This window comes from Podarcis erhardii, assembly GCF_964252035.2.
Source record: "Podarcis erhardii genome assembly, chromosome: 2".
NCBI lineage: Eukaryota > Metazoa > Chordata > Lepidosauria > Squamata > Lacertidae > Podarcis > Podarcis erhardii.
Window position 1 is genome coordinate 30,638,201 of NC_138498.1, and position 12,554 is coordinate 30,650,754.

At 43.9% G+C, this 12,554-nt stretch overlaps 1 protein-coding gene across 2 annotated transcripts; it reads right to left on the reverse strand.

Moving 5' to 3' along the window:
* Positions 1 to 541: 541 nt before the first annotated feature.
* On the reverse strand, positions 542 to 10,637 carry LOC309335349 (uncharacterized protein). Of its 2 annotated transcripts, XM_081850304.1 has the most exons (4): positions 10,291 to 10,637; positions 9,517 to 9,701; positions 1,694 to 1,843; positions 542 to 691 (listed from the first exon to the last, which is right to left on the reverse strand). In XM_081850304.1, the coding sequence occupies exons 2-4, from the start codon at positions 9,664 to 9,666 to the stop codon at positions 656 to 658; spliced, it is 336 nt and encodes a 111-aa protein (XP_081706430.1). In that variant the 5' UTR covers positions 9,667 to 9,701; positions 10,291 to 10,637; the 3' UTR covers positions 542 to 655. The 2 variants fall into 2 exon arrangements, 1 of the variants encoding a protein (XP_081706430.1); XR_014153459.1 differs by lacking the exons at positions 9,517 to 9,701; positions 10,291 to 10,637 and adding an exon at positions 5,716 to 7,020.
* Positions 10,638 to 12,554: the final 1,917 nt, after the last annotated feature.

The following is a 12,554-nucleotide window of genomic DNA, read 5'->3' on the forward strand; positions in this document are numbered from 1 at the left end:
ATATGTTCGTCCAAGACCACCTCTGTGCACCTTTTCCCTAAGGGAAGTAGTCTGTAGTGCCTTCCTTCCACTGGAATGCCTTTCCTGTGTGCATTTTTTCTTATTTGTATATTATTTGCCTTTCTTTGGTCTCATCATGTAATGGACTGGGGTTGAGGAGGACTAAGCCACTTCTACTTCCTGCAACTTTGTGTGCATTCCCTGCCTTCAGACAACAGGTAGTGCCATAAACCATGTGATGGACCTTCATCCCAGATATATGACCTTCAGCTAAGGATGTTTCTATCCCATTGGGTGATGGAATGAAACTGCAAATTATTTACAGAAATAATATGCCTTTAAACTTTACTAAGGTGGAATCTACACACCTTAACCACTGTGGAAATGCTTTTTTTTTTTAAAAAAAGAAGAAGTTTTGAAAAATATATATTGAATTTGCCATAGCTCACCATCTCCACCTAGTGTCACATTTGTATCTTGCACTTTACAACACAGTTAAAACATTTTATTTTTATTTATACACAAAAGTGTGATTGCTGCAGGCTCATCCCTTTGTTTCTTACTCTTCAGATATAAACCTTTTCCAGAAATCTTGTTCAGCATTAATCATCACATGTGATAAGAATTCATACTTTTAGGTAGTGTGGCCCACAGATCAACAGCCTATATCAGTCTTTCCCTTCAGGCTTGCCTGTAATTAGTAACAACTTGTTTATAACAAACAAACATTCACCATTAAATATTGTAAAACAGCATAGCACTGTACAACAGCAAACAATAAAACTGCAGCAAGTAAGGTGCGGGGGGGGGGGAGATGAAGAATTATAGAACAAAAGAAAAAGAAATCAGGTACTGGTTTATACTGTACAGCTTGGATCCAGATGTCCAGTCAGTGGAACTAATTAATTGGATGCTCCTACTGAAGGAAGTGATGGAGGTGTTGTTTTTGTCATGATGGAGTGATGGAGGTGTTGTTTTTGCCCCTGCAAGCCCCTGTGTCACTTGCACCAGGAGAGCCTCTGGAAGAACATGGGATGTGCCATGCGATGTGCAAGGGGAAAGGAAGAAGTGGCAAAGGTCACCACCCCCACTTCTTCCAGCAAGAACCTCTCATAGATTGCAGACCATTTCACAAACAAGAAAAGTCCTTCTGTTCACGGAAGGGCAACTCCAAATTCAATCTACGGTAATCACTCCTGTGGTCCACTGAAAACAGGTTTTGCAACAGAGGCCTCAGTGTGCCTCATACTGGGAACAGCTGCACTGCTGACCTGTTCTGAAAAAGCAGATGACTCCAATCTGATCATACAATCAAGCCAAGTTACAAATGGCAGAGGAGGCCAACAGGAAAAAGGAAAAGTGGTTTGTAAAACTCATTCACTGGATAACCCATTCTATATTTTATCAAATCCTAATTTAATTGTCTATACTGAGAATTCAACCCACCCATATTTTTAAAACTGGTAAAATATGCTCCCTCCACAGCAACTTGTCAGAGAAGAAAAACCAGTATATACCATCACTCAGAAGCAGAGATTCCACAGAAAGGGTTCCATAGCACTATCACATTTAGTTCAATGGGGCCTACTCCCAAGTAAGTGTACAAAGGACTGAAACAATAGTCATGTTAATACACAATATTCTGGAAGGAAAAACTTAGGATAGGAAGGCACACAGAGGACCTAATACTCACCACTTTGTCAGTCAAACTTTGATCCTTTCCTGGGCTCTTCTTTGGCACATTGCTTTCAGCTGCAGAATCAAAGGCAGCAGGGTTTCCTTCTGAGCTTTCTCCAGCATTACTACCCTCTTCATCGTTTATTCCAGAGGTAGCACTTTGGTCCTAGAAATTAAATACAAGATTTTTACACAAATATTTGTATTTTGGCAATTTGTTTCATCATGCATTGAGGGGAGAAATTCAAATTTATCATGACAAAAAACAGGGAACTGGGTAACTATGGTTTGAAAGCAATCCCTTTAAACCAAGATTGCAAACCACAGTTTGATCCTGCTTGACAATTGCATCTAGGATGGATTGCTTGAACCAGTATGCTGGTTCTGATCAAATATAACAATGAAATGTGGCTTCTGCAATTCTGAAAGCAGGGCTGGCCTGCCCATTACCCTCACAGAAGCCTCAGGCAACAGACTGGGGAAAGCTGGAAATGGCAGCAGATCCAGGCCCCAAGGATAGTGCAGCTTGCCACCTCCTCCACTCTCATTATGGAAGGAAAGCCAAATATCACAAGACTTTCATTCTCATTGTCTCTCTAAGGAAATGAGGAAGATTGGGATAAAAATCAAAGCATAGTACCACAGTGGAGGTGGAGCTACTGTTCAATAGTCATTGTACAGCTGAACTGTAGCTGCTGTTCAACAGTTTTAATCCTTTATTTATTTATTTATTTATTTATTTATTTATTTATTTATTTACTTATGTACATTTCTGAGCACTATTCAAAGTGTTGGTGCTGACCTGTAAAGCCCTAAAGGCCTCAGCCATGTATACTTGAAGGAATGCCTCCACCCCCATTTTTCAGCTCGGACAATGAAATCCATAGTGATATCCATACATAGTTGTAATTCACATTACAAAATGTAATGTGTACCCAAGCTGTGTCTCATTATTAATTAATTAATTAATTAATTAATTAATTCCCTGCCCATCTGACTGTGTTGCCCTAGCCACACTGGATGGCTCCCAACACATACAGTATAAAAACATAATAAAACATCAAACATTAAAAACTTCCTGATACAGTGCTGCCTTCAGATGTATTCTAAAAATTGTGTAGTCCTTTATCTCCTTGATATCTGATGGGAGGGCATTTCACAGGGAGGGTGCCACTACCGGGAAGGCCCTATGCCTGGTTCCCTGTCTTCTTGCAGTGATGGAACCTCCAGAAATCCCTTGGAGGTGTATTTCAGTGACCAGGATGGATGATGGGGGTAGAGACGCTCCTTCAGGGATACTGAGCCGAGGCTATTTAGGGCTTTAAAGGTCAGCACCTTTGAATTGTGCTCGGAAATGTACTGGGAAGCAATGTAGATTTTTTAGGCCTCCTTGAGGAATACCCACCCATCAGATGTCAAGGAGATAAAGAACTACACAACTTTTAAAAGATATCCGATTCTGAAGGGAAGTATTGGAAAGTTTTTAATGTTTGACATTTTATTGTATTTTTATACTGTATATGTTGGGAGTCACCCAGATGGGTGGGGTATAAATAATAAAATGATGATGATGATGATGATGATGATGACACACCATTTCCCTATATTGTTCACACAGCGCATTTATTACTGTGGCTGATACTTCTTGCACTCGATTATATCTAACACTCAGGCCCAGATAAGACACTAATTAATATTTAATGTTTGATGTTTTATCTCTTTTTATTATTATTACTATTCTGTTGGGAGTCGCCCAGAGTGGCTGGGGAAACCTAGCCAGATGGACATGGTATAAATAATAAATTATTATTAAATTATTATTATTTATGGGTTGGTTTTTTAGTGACAGTGTGAATCATGAGAGCTATATACAGTGGGAGGGGTGTTTTTCTCTCTGAAACATGGAGTACACTCTGAGCATTTTCTATTTGTTCATGTTTGGTGCTGTTAAATCGAATAAGGGGGGGTTAAGGTTTTATGATCATATTTGCAGGGGTTGGACTAGATGACCTTTGTTGGTACCTTCCAACTCTACAATTCTATGGTTCTATGGTACAATTCTATGGTTCTATGGTACAATTCTATATGAAGCCGCTGGGAGATCATCAGGGGGGTTTGGACTGGGTGTCCATCAATATGCAGATGATACCCAGCTCTACCTCTCTTTCAAATCAGAACCAGTGAAGGCGGTGAAGGTCCTGTGTGAGTGCCTGGAGGCGGTTGGAGGATGGATGGCAGCTGATGGATTGAAGTTGAATCCTGACAAGACAGAAGTACTGTTTTGGGGGGACAGGGGACGGGCTGGTGTGGAGGATTCCCTGGTCCTGAATAGGGTAACTGTGCCCCTGAAGGACCAGGTGCGCAGCCTGGGAGTCATTTTGGACTCACAACTGTCCATGGAGGCGCAGGTCAATTCTGTATCAAGGGCAGCTGTCTACCAACTCTACCTGGTACGCAGGCTGAGACCCTACCTGCCCGCGGACTGTCTCACCAGAGTGGTGCATGCTCTAGTTATCTCCCACTTGGACTACTGCAATGCGCTCTACGTGGGGCTACCTTTGAAGGTGACTCGGAAACTACAACTAATCCAGAATGCGGCAGCTAGACTGGTGACTGGGGGCGGCCGCCGAGACCACATAACACCGGTCTTGAAAGACCTACATTGGCTCCCAGTACGTTTCCGAGCACAATTCAAAGTGCTGGTGTTGACCTTTAAAGCCCTAAACGGCCTCGGCCCAGTAAACCTGAAGGAGCATCTCCACCCGCATCGTTCTGCCCGGACGCTGAGGTCCAGCGCTGAGGGCCTTCTGGTGGTTCCCTCATTGCGAGAAGCAAAGCTACAGGGAACCAGGCAGAGGGCCTTCTTGGTAGTGGCGCCCGCCCTGTGGAACGCCCTCCCATCAGATGTCAAAGCGATAAATAACTACCTGACATTCAGAAGACATCTTAAGGCAGCCCTGTTCAGGGAAGTTTTTAATGTGTGATATTTTAGTGTATTTTTGGTTTCTATGGAAGCCGCCCAGAGTGGCTGGGGAAACCCAGCCAGATGGGCGGGGTACAAATAAATTATTAGTATTATTAATAGTAGTAGTAGTAGATTTGGGGGGTTAATCCTGGTGTTTATTTTGCTCTAGGAGGCTTCGTTTGGTAAGAATGCCAGAGTTAATGCAAAATACATTACTTTTTGTTAAATGAGCCACCATAGGTGCCATGAAAATTTGTGTCCCGGGCTTTTTAGACTCATCTGCCTATGTACTATCTGGAACCAAATTAGCGCATTGGTTGCCAGATGTGAAATATTTTGGCATTATTTTCAGCTCTCCCACCCCACTGCCAGCTCCAAGGTTCCCTCACTCTCAGAAGTGAAAGTACAGGGAACCAGGCACCTTCTTGGTATTGACACCCACCCTGTGGAATGCCCTCCCATCAGATAGCAAGGAAATAAACAACTTTTTTACTTTCAGCAGACATCTGAAAGCAGCCCTGTATAAGGAAAGTTGTTTTTTTTAATTATTTATGCTTTATTGTGTTTTGTTGGGAGCTGCCCAGAATGGCTGGGGCAACCCAGTCAGATGGGAGGCATATAAATAATATGGTTATGATTAATTATTATTATCATTTACAGTGTTTGTACCCAGCTCTTTAAAAAGGATCCCAGAGTGGCTTACATAAAATCAAAACCAGACACTTCCTACCCACAGGCTTACATTCTAATAAACAAACAAACAAAAATACAACACACAAGGGTGAAAGGAAAATAAAACTGAAAAACTCAGGCCCTAATGTCTAGACAGCTGTTCTATCTCTCCCACTGAGGCAGCCTGAGGAAATGGCTGCCCCCAGATGACAGTTGAGAGAGAGGAGCCCTGATGGAGCTAGCCTGTCGCTGCAGAGCCAGTGAAACCACTGAGGAAGACAGGCAGTGATTTAAACACACACATACCAGAATATTTATTACTACCAACCTTTTTCAAAAATCAGGCAGATTATTGATCACAACCGAACACTGACTTAAGCTGCAATCCTATAGCCACTCACCTAGGAGCAAGCAAGCCTCACTGAACTCAGTTGGACTTGTTTCTGAATAGACCTGCATAGGATTGCACTGTTACTGCAGGAATTGGAAGGCGATGTCAGAGTTTACATGGTTTATATTTCAGTGGCACCTGAAAGCCTTCCAAACCCCACACAGTCAGTCAAATTAATATGACTTTTCTAGACAGTATTACATTCAGTCGAATTTGGCTTGCCTTCCGCTTCAGAACTGCCTCACACCTTAAGACATGGATTGGAGGTTTAATTAATTAATTAATTAATGGGACTTCTGTGACGGCGCAACAGCACTTTTCCCCCTGGCGCCGTTTGGCCTGCTCTCACTTAAATGTAGTGCACCCACCTCACAGAACACCACTTCCTCAAATTCCCACAAACTACCTCAGATTATCTTGTGGGGGGCATGTGTGAGGGAAAACTTAATACTTTGGAGTCTCAGGCAGGATTAGATTAAACAAACAATAAAGATTTTATTTAACAAAGGAAGTTTATGACACGAGTGGGTAAAACATAGGATACTTCAGATTATAATGTTATTTCACTTCGCTGCTTTCTCAGATGTTGCACAGCTGTTGCCACTTAATACTTCGATTCTTAAACAAGGTGGTACTTCCTGTCAGTTACACACCCCTTAGACAACCCTACTCCTGAGGTACTCCAAGTAACAGACCCAAGGGATCACTGGTCTGGGAGTCTTCTCTTTCTAGAAGAATCTCTCCCCTCCTGACTGGAATGAGACCTAAGTAGTCTCTCTACAATTTCTACTTCTCCTGGCTCAGCCTCAGCCTCCCAGTTATTTCCTGGCCTAATTACTCTTACAGGACACCAAACACTGCGCTTCACACTAAACTCAGAGACTCCTTTCTCTAGCTTGTGATATATTCCTCAGAGTGGATGTTTCTACCCAGAACCAACTCTCTCTCCTCTCTCTCCTAACCGCAATCCTAACCTACTCAAACTGTCTCTCCAAATCCTCTCCTTTTCAACTCCCCGTCCTGGAACCCCAGCCAATCATAGGCTGCCATTTGTTAACCATTTGCTGGCAGGGAAAAAGAAAAAGAAAGCACTTGGTGAACCAACCTGCCCAGCAAAAACAAATTTTTCTGTCACAACTGCCAGCACCCCAAAATCCAACAACATTTGGAGGACCACAGGTTCTCCACTCCTGATTACTTTGGATTAATTTGGTTCACTAAGACAATAACCAAAGGAAGGTTAGAAGGCAAAATAATGAATACAGTCATACCTCATGTTACGTTTGCTTCAGGTTGTGCGTTTTCAGGTTGCGTCCCGCGGCGACCCGGAAGTAATGGAACGGGTTACTTCCGGGTTTTGCCGCTTGCACATGCGCAGATCCAGATCCACAAAATGACACCACGCGCATGCACAGAAGCGGTGAATCGCGACCCACACACGTGCAGACGTGGATTGCATTCTTTACAGTTGTGAACGGGCCTCCGGAACGGATCCCATTCGCAACCAGAGGTACCACTGTATAATCACACATAGGCTACAGTCCCTTTTAGGACCAACTCTGTAGCAGTGATGCCACTATTGCATCTCTTCAATGCTGTCTAGAGGAGTTTGTTCTGAGTGGTGAAGGTCTGTCCTATGACTTTGGGTGGGTTATATATGGATGCAAGGATGTGATTGCACTAATTTACCTGAAGCTCTCTCACAGTGTGTTCAAAAACAGTTACCAGGATATCAGTTGGAACTGCTCTGCAGGGGTGAAGCAAGTGGGCATAAGGTTTATATGGACCTAGTTGTTCCTCAAAAGCAGGGCACAAAAGTGATGTTCAAAGACTCTTGCTGCACCCCATAGTCACTAGCCTATGACAGTGGTTTTCAACCAGTGTGCTGCGGCACCCTGGGGTGCCTTGAATGATATTTGACATGCCATGGGAAACACTAGCCTCTGTTCATCTTTCCTTCTTCCCTCCCTGACGCCCTCGTGTCTCTGCTTCCCAAAGGCTTGCACAGCTGCTTGCTGTAGCAGCCCTGGCTACAAGCTTCCCAGACTTGTGCCTCTGGAGCTGGCCAGGGGGTGCTGGTTGCCAGGAACTCAGAGACCAGGGGTGGCTGCCGCGGCTGCCTGGAGGACTCCCAAGGGGAAGGGAGAGGAGAGGAGGCTTAGGGAACACTCCACAAAGGTGTTTGAAAAAGGGCAAGAGTCTGCCAGCCTGGCAGGCAAGGGGTGACATAACTGGGCTCCTGAGCCCTACAGGGGTGCCGCAGAAAGAATGTAGTTGATCAACGGAGCAATGGACTCAAAAAGGTTGAAAACCTCTGGCCTATGAGGTGCCATCTTGTCCCTCATGATTTTTAACGTCTACATGAAACTACAGCATAAGATTGTTGTGACGTGGGGTTTGTGATTTCAACTCTCTTGACATAATATGCTGGAGACAGTTCTCTAGTAACACTTCTTTATTATAGCAACAAGACTGGGGCCTGATGGAGGGGAGAGCTACATTTATAGGGACAGGGAACCAGCTAGAAAGGATACAATTTTGGAGGGAACAATATTAGGCAATCACAGTCCTGCCTTTTGGAGGAAACCAATAAGACAGAGGATCCAAATACAGCAGCTTAAATGAACCAATAGTAGCTGTACCCTCTGGAACCAAAAGGCAGTTACTTTACCCTAATGCAAATACAGACAATAATAATACAGATATAAAATCCTTTGACTCAATACACAACAAAGATTATCCAGAGTTTCAGCTGAAATATCAGCACAATGCTCATATGCTAATTTTCATCAGATTGTAAAGAGGAAGTGAAAACCCTGAATCGAGGTCTGGGAGATGAGAAATCAAGGAAAATAATCAAGTAGAATCAGCATCACTGAATTCAATGGAGCTTACTCACAGGTAAACTATGCATGAGATTGCTGTTATGTCACTTAACTGATCAGGGATATGAACCCAGGCCTCCCTGGTCAAATTCCAACATGCTGACTACTAAACCACCCTTTAACAGTTCAGTAATCTGTGACTGTCCACCATTCCAGTATGTGTAGGATCAACACATGTGTCTGCATTTGAGACTTGGCTTGAGGATATAGTTACGGTATGTGAGCTGCCATGGTGAGCTCTCCCTCTTCAAAGTGTACCACGACAGCACTGGTTTCTCCTGTCTCCTCTTTCTGGAAGGAAGGTTATTGCCCTCACTCAACTCATTCCAGTCAACATTGTTCACAGCTTCTACTGTTGAAAAATAAGCCTGCTTTCAGAGAATTTGGCATCCTGAAGCAAAAGGTAATTGCTTGCTTACTAAGGCAGAAGCTATAAACCAGTCCATTATTGCATCCACTGTGTATGTTAACAGTGTTACAACCCAGCAAAATATGTTTAACAGCCCCAAGATATCAGTCATCAGTAAGAGTCTATCATTGTCAATTTTTAGAGCTAGAAGCAGTGCTTTTTTCTTTTAAAAATGTTTAGGGGTACTCTCAAGAAAATCACCATTTTATAGTTCAAATTGGGAAAAGTAAATACAGTATATGGACGAAAGTACAAAGATTCACAAAATGTTTAGGGGTATGCATACCCCTGCTTCCCCCCTGAAAAAAACACTGGATAGAAGGGACCTTAGAAGTCATTCAGTCCAACCACTTGTTCTTTACAGGACTCTCAACTACAGCATCTCTGGCAACGCAACCTCTGTTTACATTCCTTCAGCAAAAAGGAGCGATTCTCTTGCATCAGGGAATAAGAAACATTGCAAAAAAAACCAAAAACCCCTCTACACAGTATACAACCTGTATTGAAATATACTCACTTTCTCCTTGAGGTGTAAGACCTCAGTCTTAAGGTGATCTACCAGAGGGGCTTCTAGCTCCCCCTGTTCTTCCTCAGTGGGTGGCTGCTCATCAATAGAGGATTCCATGGGAGTGGGGCTTTTTACCCTTTGCTCAACCCCAGGGTCCATCTACAGCACGGAAGTCAATTTTGCATCTCAATTTTCTGCAAATAAAACAAGCATTCCCTGTAATATTATCTAATGGAAATCCATAGTTGATTCAGAGGAAGGATTATGGTGGGTAATGATGAGCAAAAGCTCCCAGTTAATGGAGGAATCCTTTGGAGGTCAATCAGCCAAAGGCCAGTTGAAAAAGAACGTTTTCACCTGGCGCCCAAATATGTATAATGAAGGCATTAGCCAAACCTCCCTGGGAAGAGAGTTCCACAAACAAAGAGCCACTGAAGAAAAGGCCCGTTCTCATGTTGCCACCCTCTGGACCTCACCTCTGTGGAGGAAGCACACAAATGATGATCACAGGGTCCGGGTAGGTTCATAAGGAGAGGGGTGGTCCTTGAGGCATTGCAGTCCTGAGCTGTTTAAGGCTTTATAGGTCAAACCCAGCAGTTTGGGGTTTTTTTGGTTTTTTAAATAATTTTTATTGAATGATTTTATGTTTCAAAAAACAATACAGCCATACTACCACTAAATATAATTAGTAATAAAAATTACATACATCACTATTTAGTTTGTTATTTGTTATTTACCATCTTATTTCCTCCCAGACACTCCCGCCCTTGGTGCGCTACCCACCTCTGGAAAAAGTGGGTGCCCTTCACAGCTCGGCAGGACGACCTCTTCCCCCAAGCCCGCTCTGCTTCAACTGAAACGCCTCAGGCAGAAGCAGAATATAAGGCGTGCCATGCTCGTGTGCAGGACTCGGTTTCGCTTTCGTTGCCTCGAGGCACCTGCTTTTTCCTGTCAGGCCATCAAGATATAGCCTGTGGGAAGAAACTCGAATTTCCCTGTCCTTTGACGAACTTTCTCTTTCCATCGCTTCCTTTGCAAAGCGTTTGCGAAAGACCATTTAAAACTAAAGGTCATGGGGAGCAGCTGCTCACTCAGTGGTCTTTACAGGAACCAAATGACCAAACGTAAATAAATGCTTAGCTTTCATATGGCGGTCTTCCTAAGGTGTTCACATTTCTGTGGCATTTGTGACCTTGCATGGTAGGCCATTTCTGTTTCCCCAGTGGAGGAAGGCAGGCCTGTGTGAGAAAGACATAGAGTGAGAAACCCCTGCAGTCAAACTCCACTGTGTCCTCACCACTCTCACGTTTCCAGCTGCTCCACTACAGTACCTGGATAGAGAATGTGTTTGTTTAAATTATCTTGGGAACTGCCAATGCTGAAATAAATGCAGAAATTTTTGAACTCAGAAGAAACATCAGTAGCTGACAAGAGCGTGCAGGAGAAATTCTAAATTAGGGGATGAAACCTCAGAATGAAAAGGTGTGCAAGGACACAAAGTTTATGTAAGGGCTTAATCCTGTTAATCTGTATAGGGAAGACTTGAGAAGAATGCCTCATGTATCAAAATAGGCACAGGTGGTAATTCTGACAACTATCACAGGCAGGTTAATAGATAAAAAATTATTAAGAAGGCAACCAAGTACAGGCTGTAGCCAAACAGTAGTGTATTATTACAGGCCACCCCAATCCCTGCTGAGCTGTGCACAGGATTCCAGAGGTCATGGCCCTCAACCAGGATCTGTGCTCCTTTGGAGAACTGAAGATGTGGTGGAGACTGTCGTGCCTTTAGAAATATGGTTTCATTACACGTATTTACACTGTTAGTCTACATAGAGCAGGCATGGCCAAACTTGGCTCTCCAACTGTTTTTGGGACTACAATTCCCATCATCCCTGACCACTGGTCCTGTTAGCTGGGGATGATGGGAGTTGTAGTCCCAAAACATCTGGAGGGCCGAGGTTGGGGGTGCCTGAATTAGGGTAATTTCTAACAAACCTACTTAAGTTTAGAGTGAAACTAGGCTTTATTTCACCTGGGTCAAAAACCCACACCCGCATGCATATTTGTGTACACACACAGAGGCTGGCAACCTCAATGGTGCCCCTCTGGAGGCTTCACGCAGGGCAAAAAACCCAGCTAGCTCCCCTTGTCTCTCTCCCCCCCCCCCGTCCCGTCCCCTGTAGCTACGGCACTGCCTATGCACAGCTCTTGAGAACATGAGAATACCTATCTTAATCAGGGACAGACCAATTCAATCATACTAAATAAAGATCTCTTTTTAAAGCCTGATCTCATGTGCAAAGTCCTCACAATTCTGCCATGAGTAGAGAGGCAGCCACTCCACCCAGTAAGGAAGCATGTCAGCAGATGGCACATTCCCAGCACAATGTCAGGTAATGCTTCACCTGATGAATTTGGGCTGCGAAACCAATTCCCTCCAGCGACGAATCTCCTGCCCTTGACACGCTACCCACTTCAGGAAAAAGTGGGTGCCCTTCACAGCTCGGCAGGACAATCGCTTCCCCCAAGCCTGCTCTGCTTTGACTGAAACGCCTCAGGCAGAAGCAAAAAATAAGGCGTGCCATGCTCGTGTGCAGGACTTGGTTTCGCTTTTGTTGCCTCGAGGCACCTGCTCTTTCCTGTCAGGTCATCAAGATACAGCCTGCGGGAAGAGACTCGAATTTCCCTGTCCTTTGACGAACTTTCTCTTTCCATCGCTTCCTTTGCAAAGCGTTTGCAAAAGACCATTTAAAACTAAAGGTCATGGGGAGCAGCTGCTCACTCAGTGGTCTTTACAGGAACCAAATGACCAAACGTAAATAAATGCTTAGCTTTCATATGGCGGTCTTCCTAAGGTGTTCACATTTCTGTGGCATTTGTGACCTTGCATGGTAGGCCATTTCTGTTTCCCCAGTGGAGGAAGGCAGGCCTGTGTGAGAGAGACATAGAGTGAGAAACCCCTGCAGTCAAACTCCACTGTGTCCTCACCACTCTCACGTTTCCAGCTGCTCCACTACAGTACCTGGATAGAGAATGTGTTTGTT

Excerpts from the sequence above, each read along its gene's own strand:
- LOC309335349 (XM_081850304.1), bottom strand. The coding sequence starts at position 9,666 with ATGGACCCTGGGGTTGAGCAAAGGGTAAAAAGCCCCACTCCCATGGAA. Across the intron at positions 1,844-9,516 it reads TCTTACACCTCAAGGAGAAA|GACCAAAGTGCTACCTCTGG; the intron begins GTGAGTATATTT and ends TTTAATTTCTAG. Across the intron at positions 692-1,693 it reads AAAGTTTGACTGACAAAGTG|GCAAGCCTGAAGGGAAAGAC; the intron begins GTGAGTATTAGG and ends TACTAATTACAG.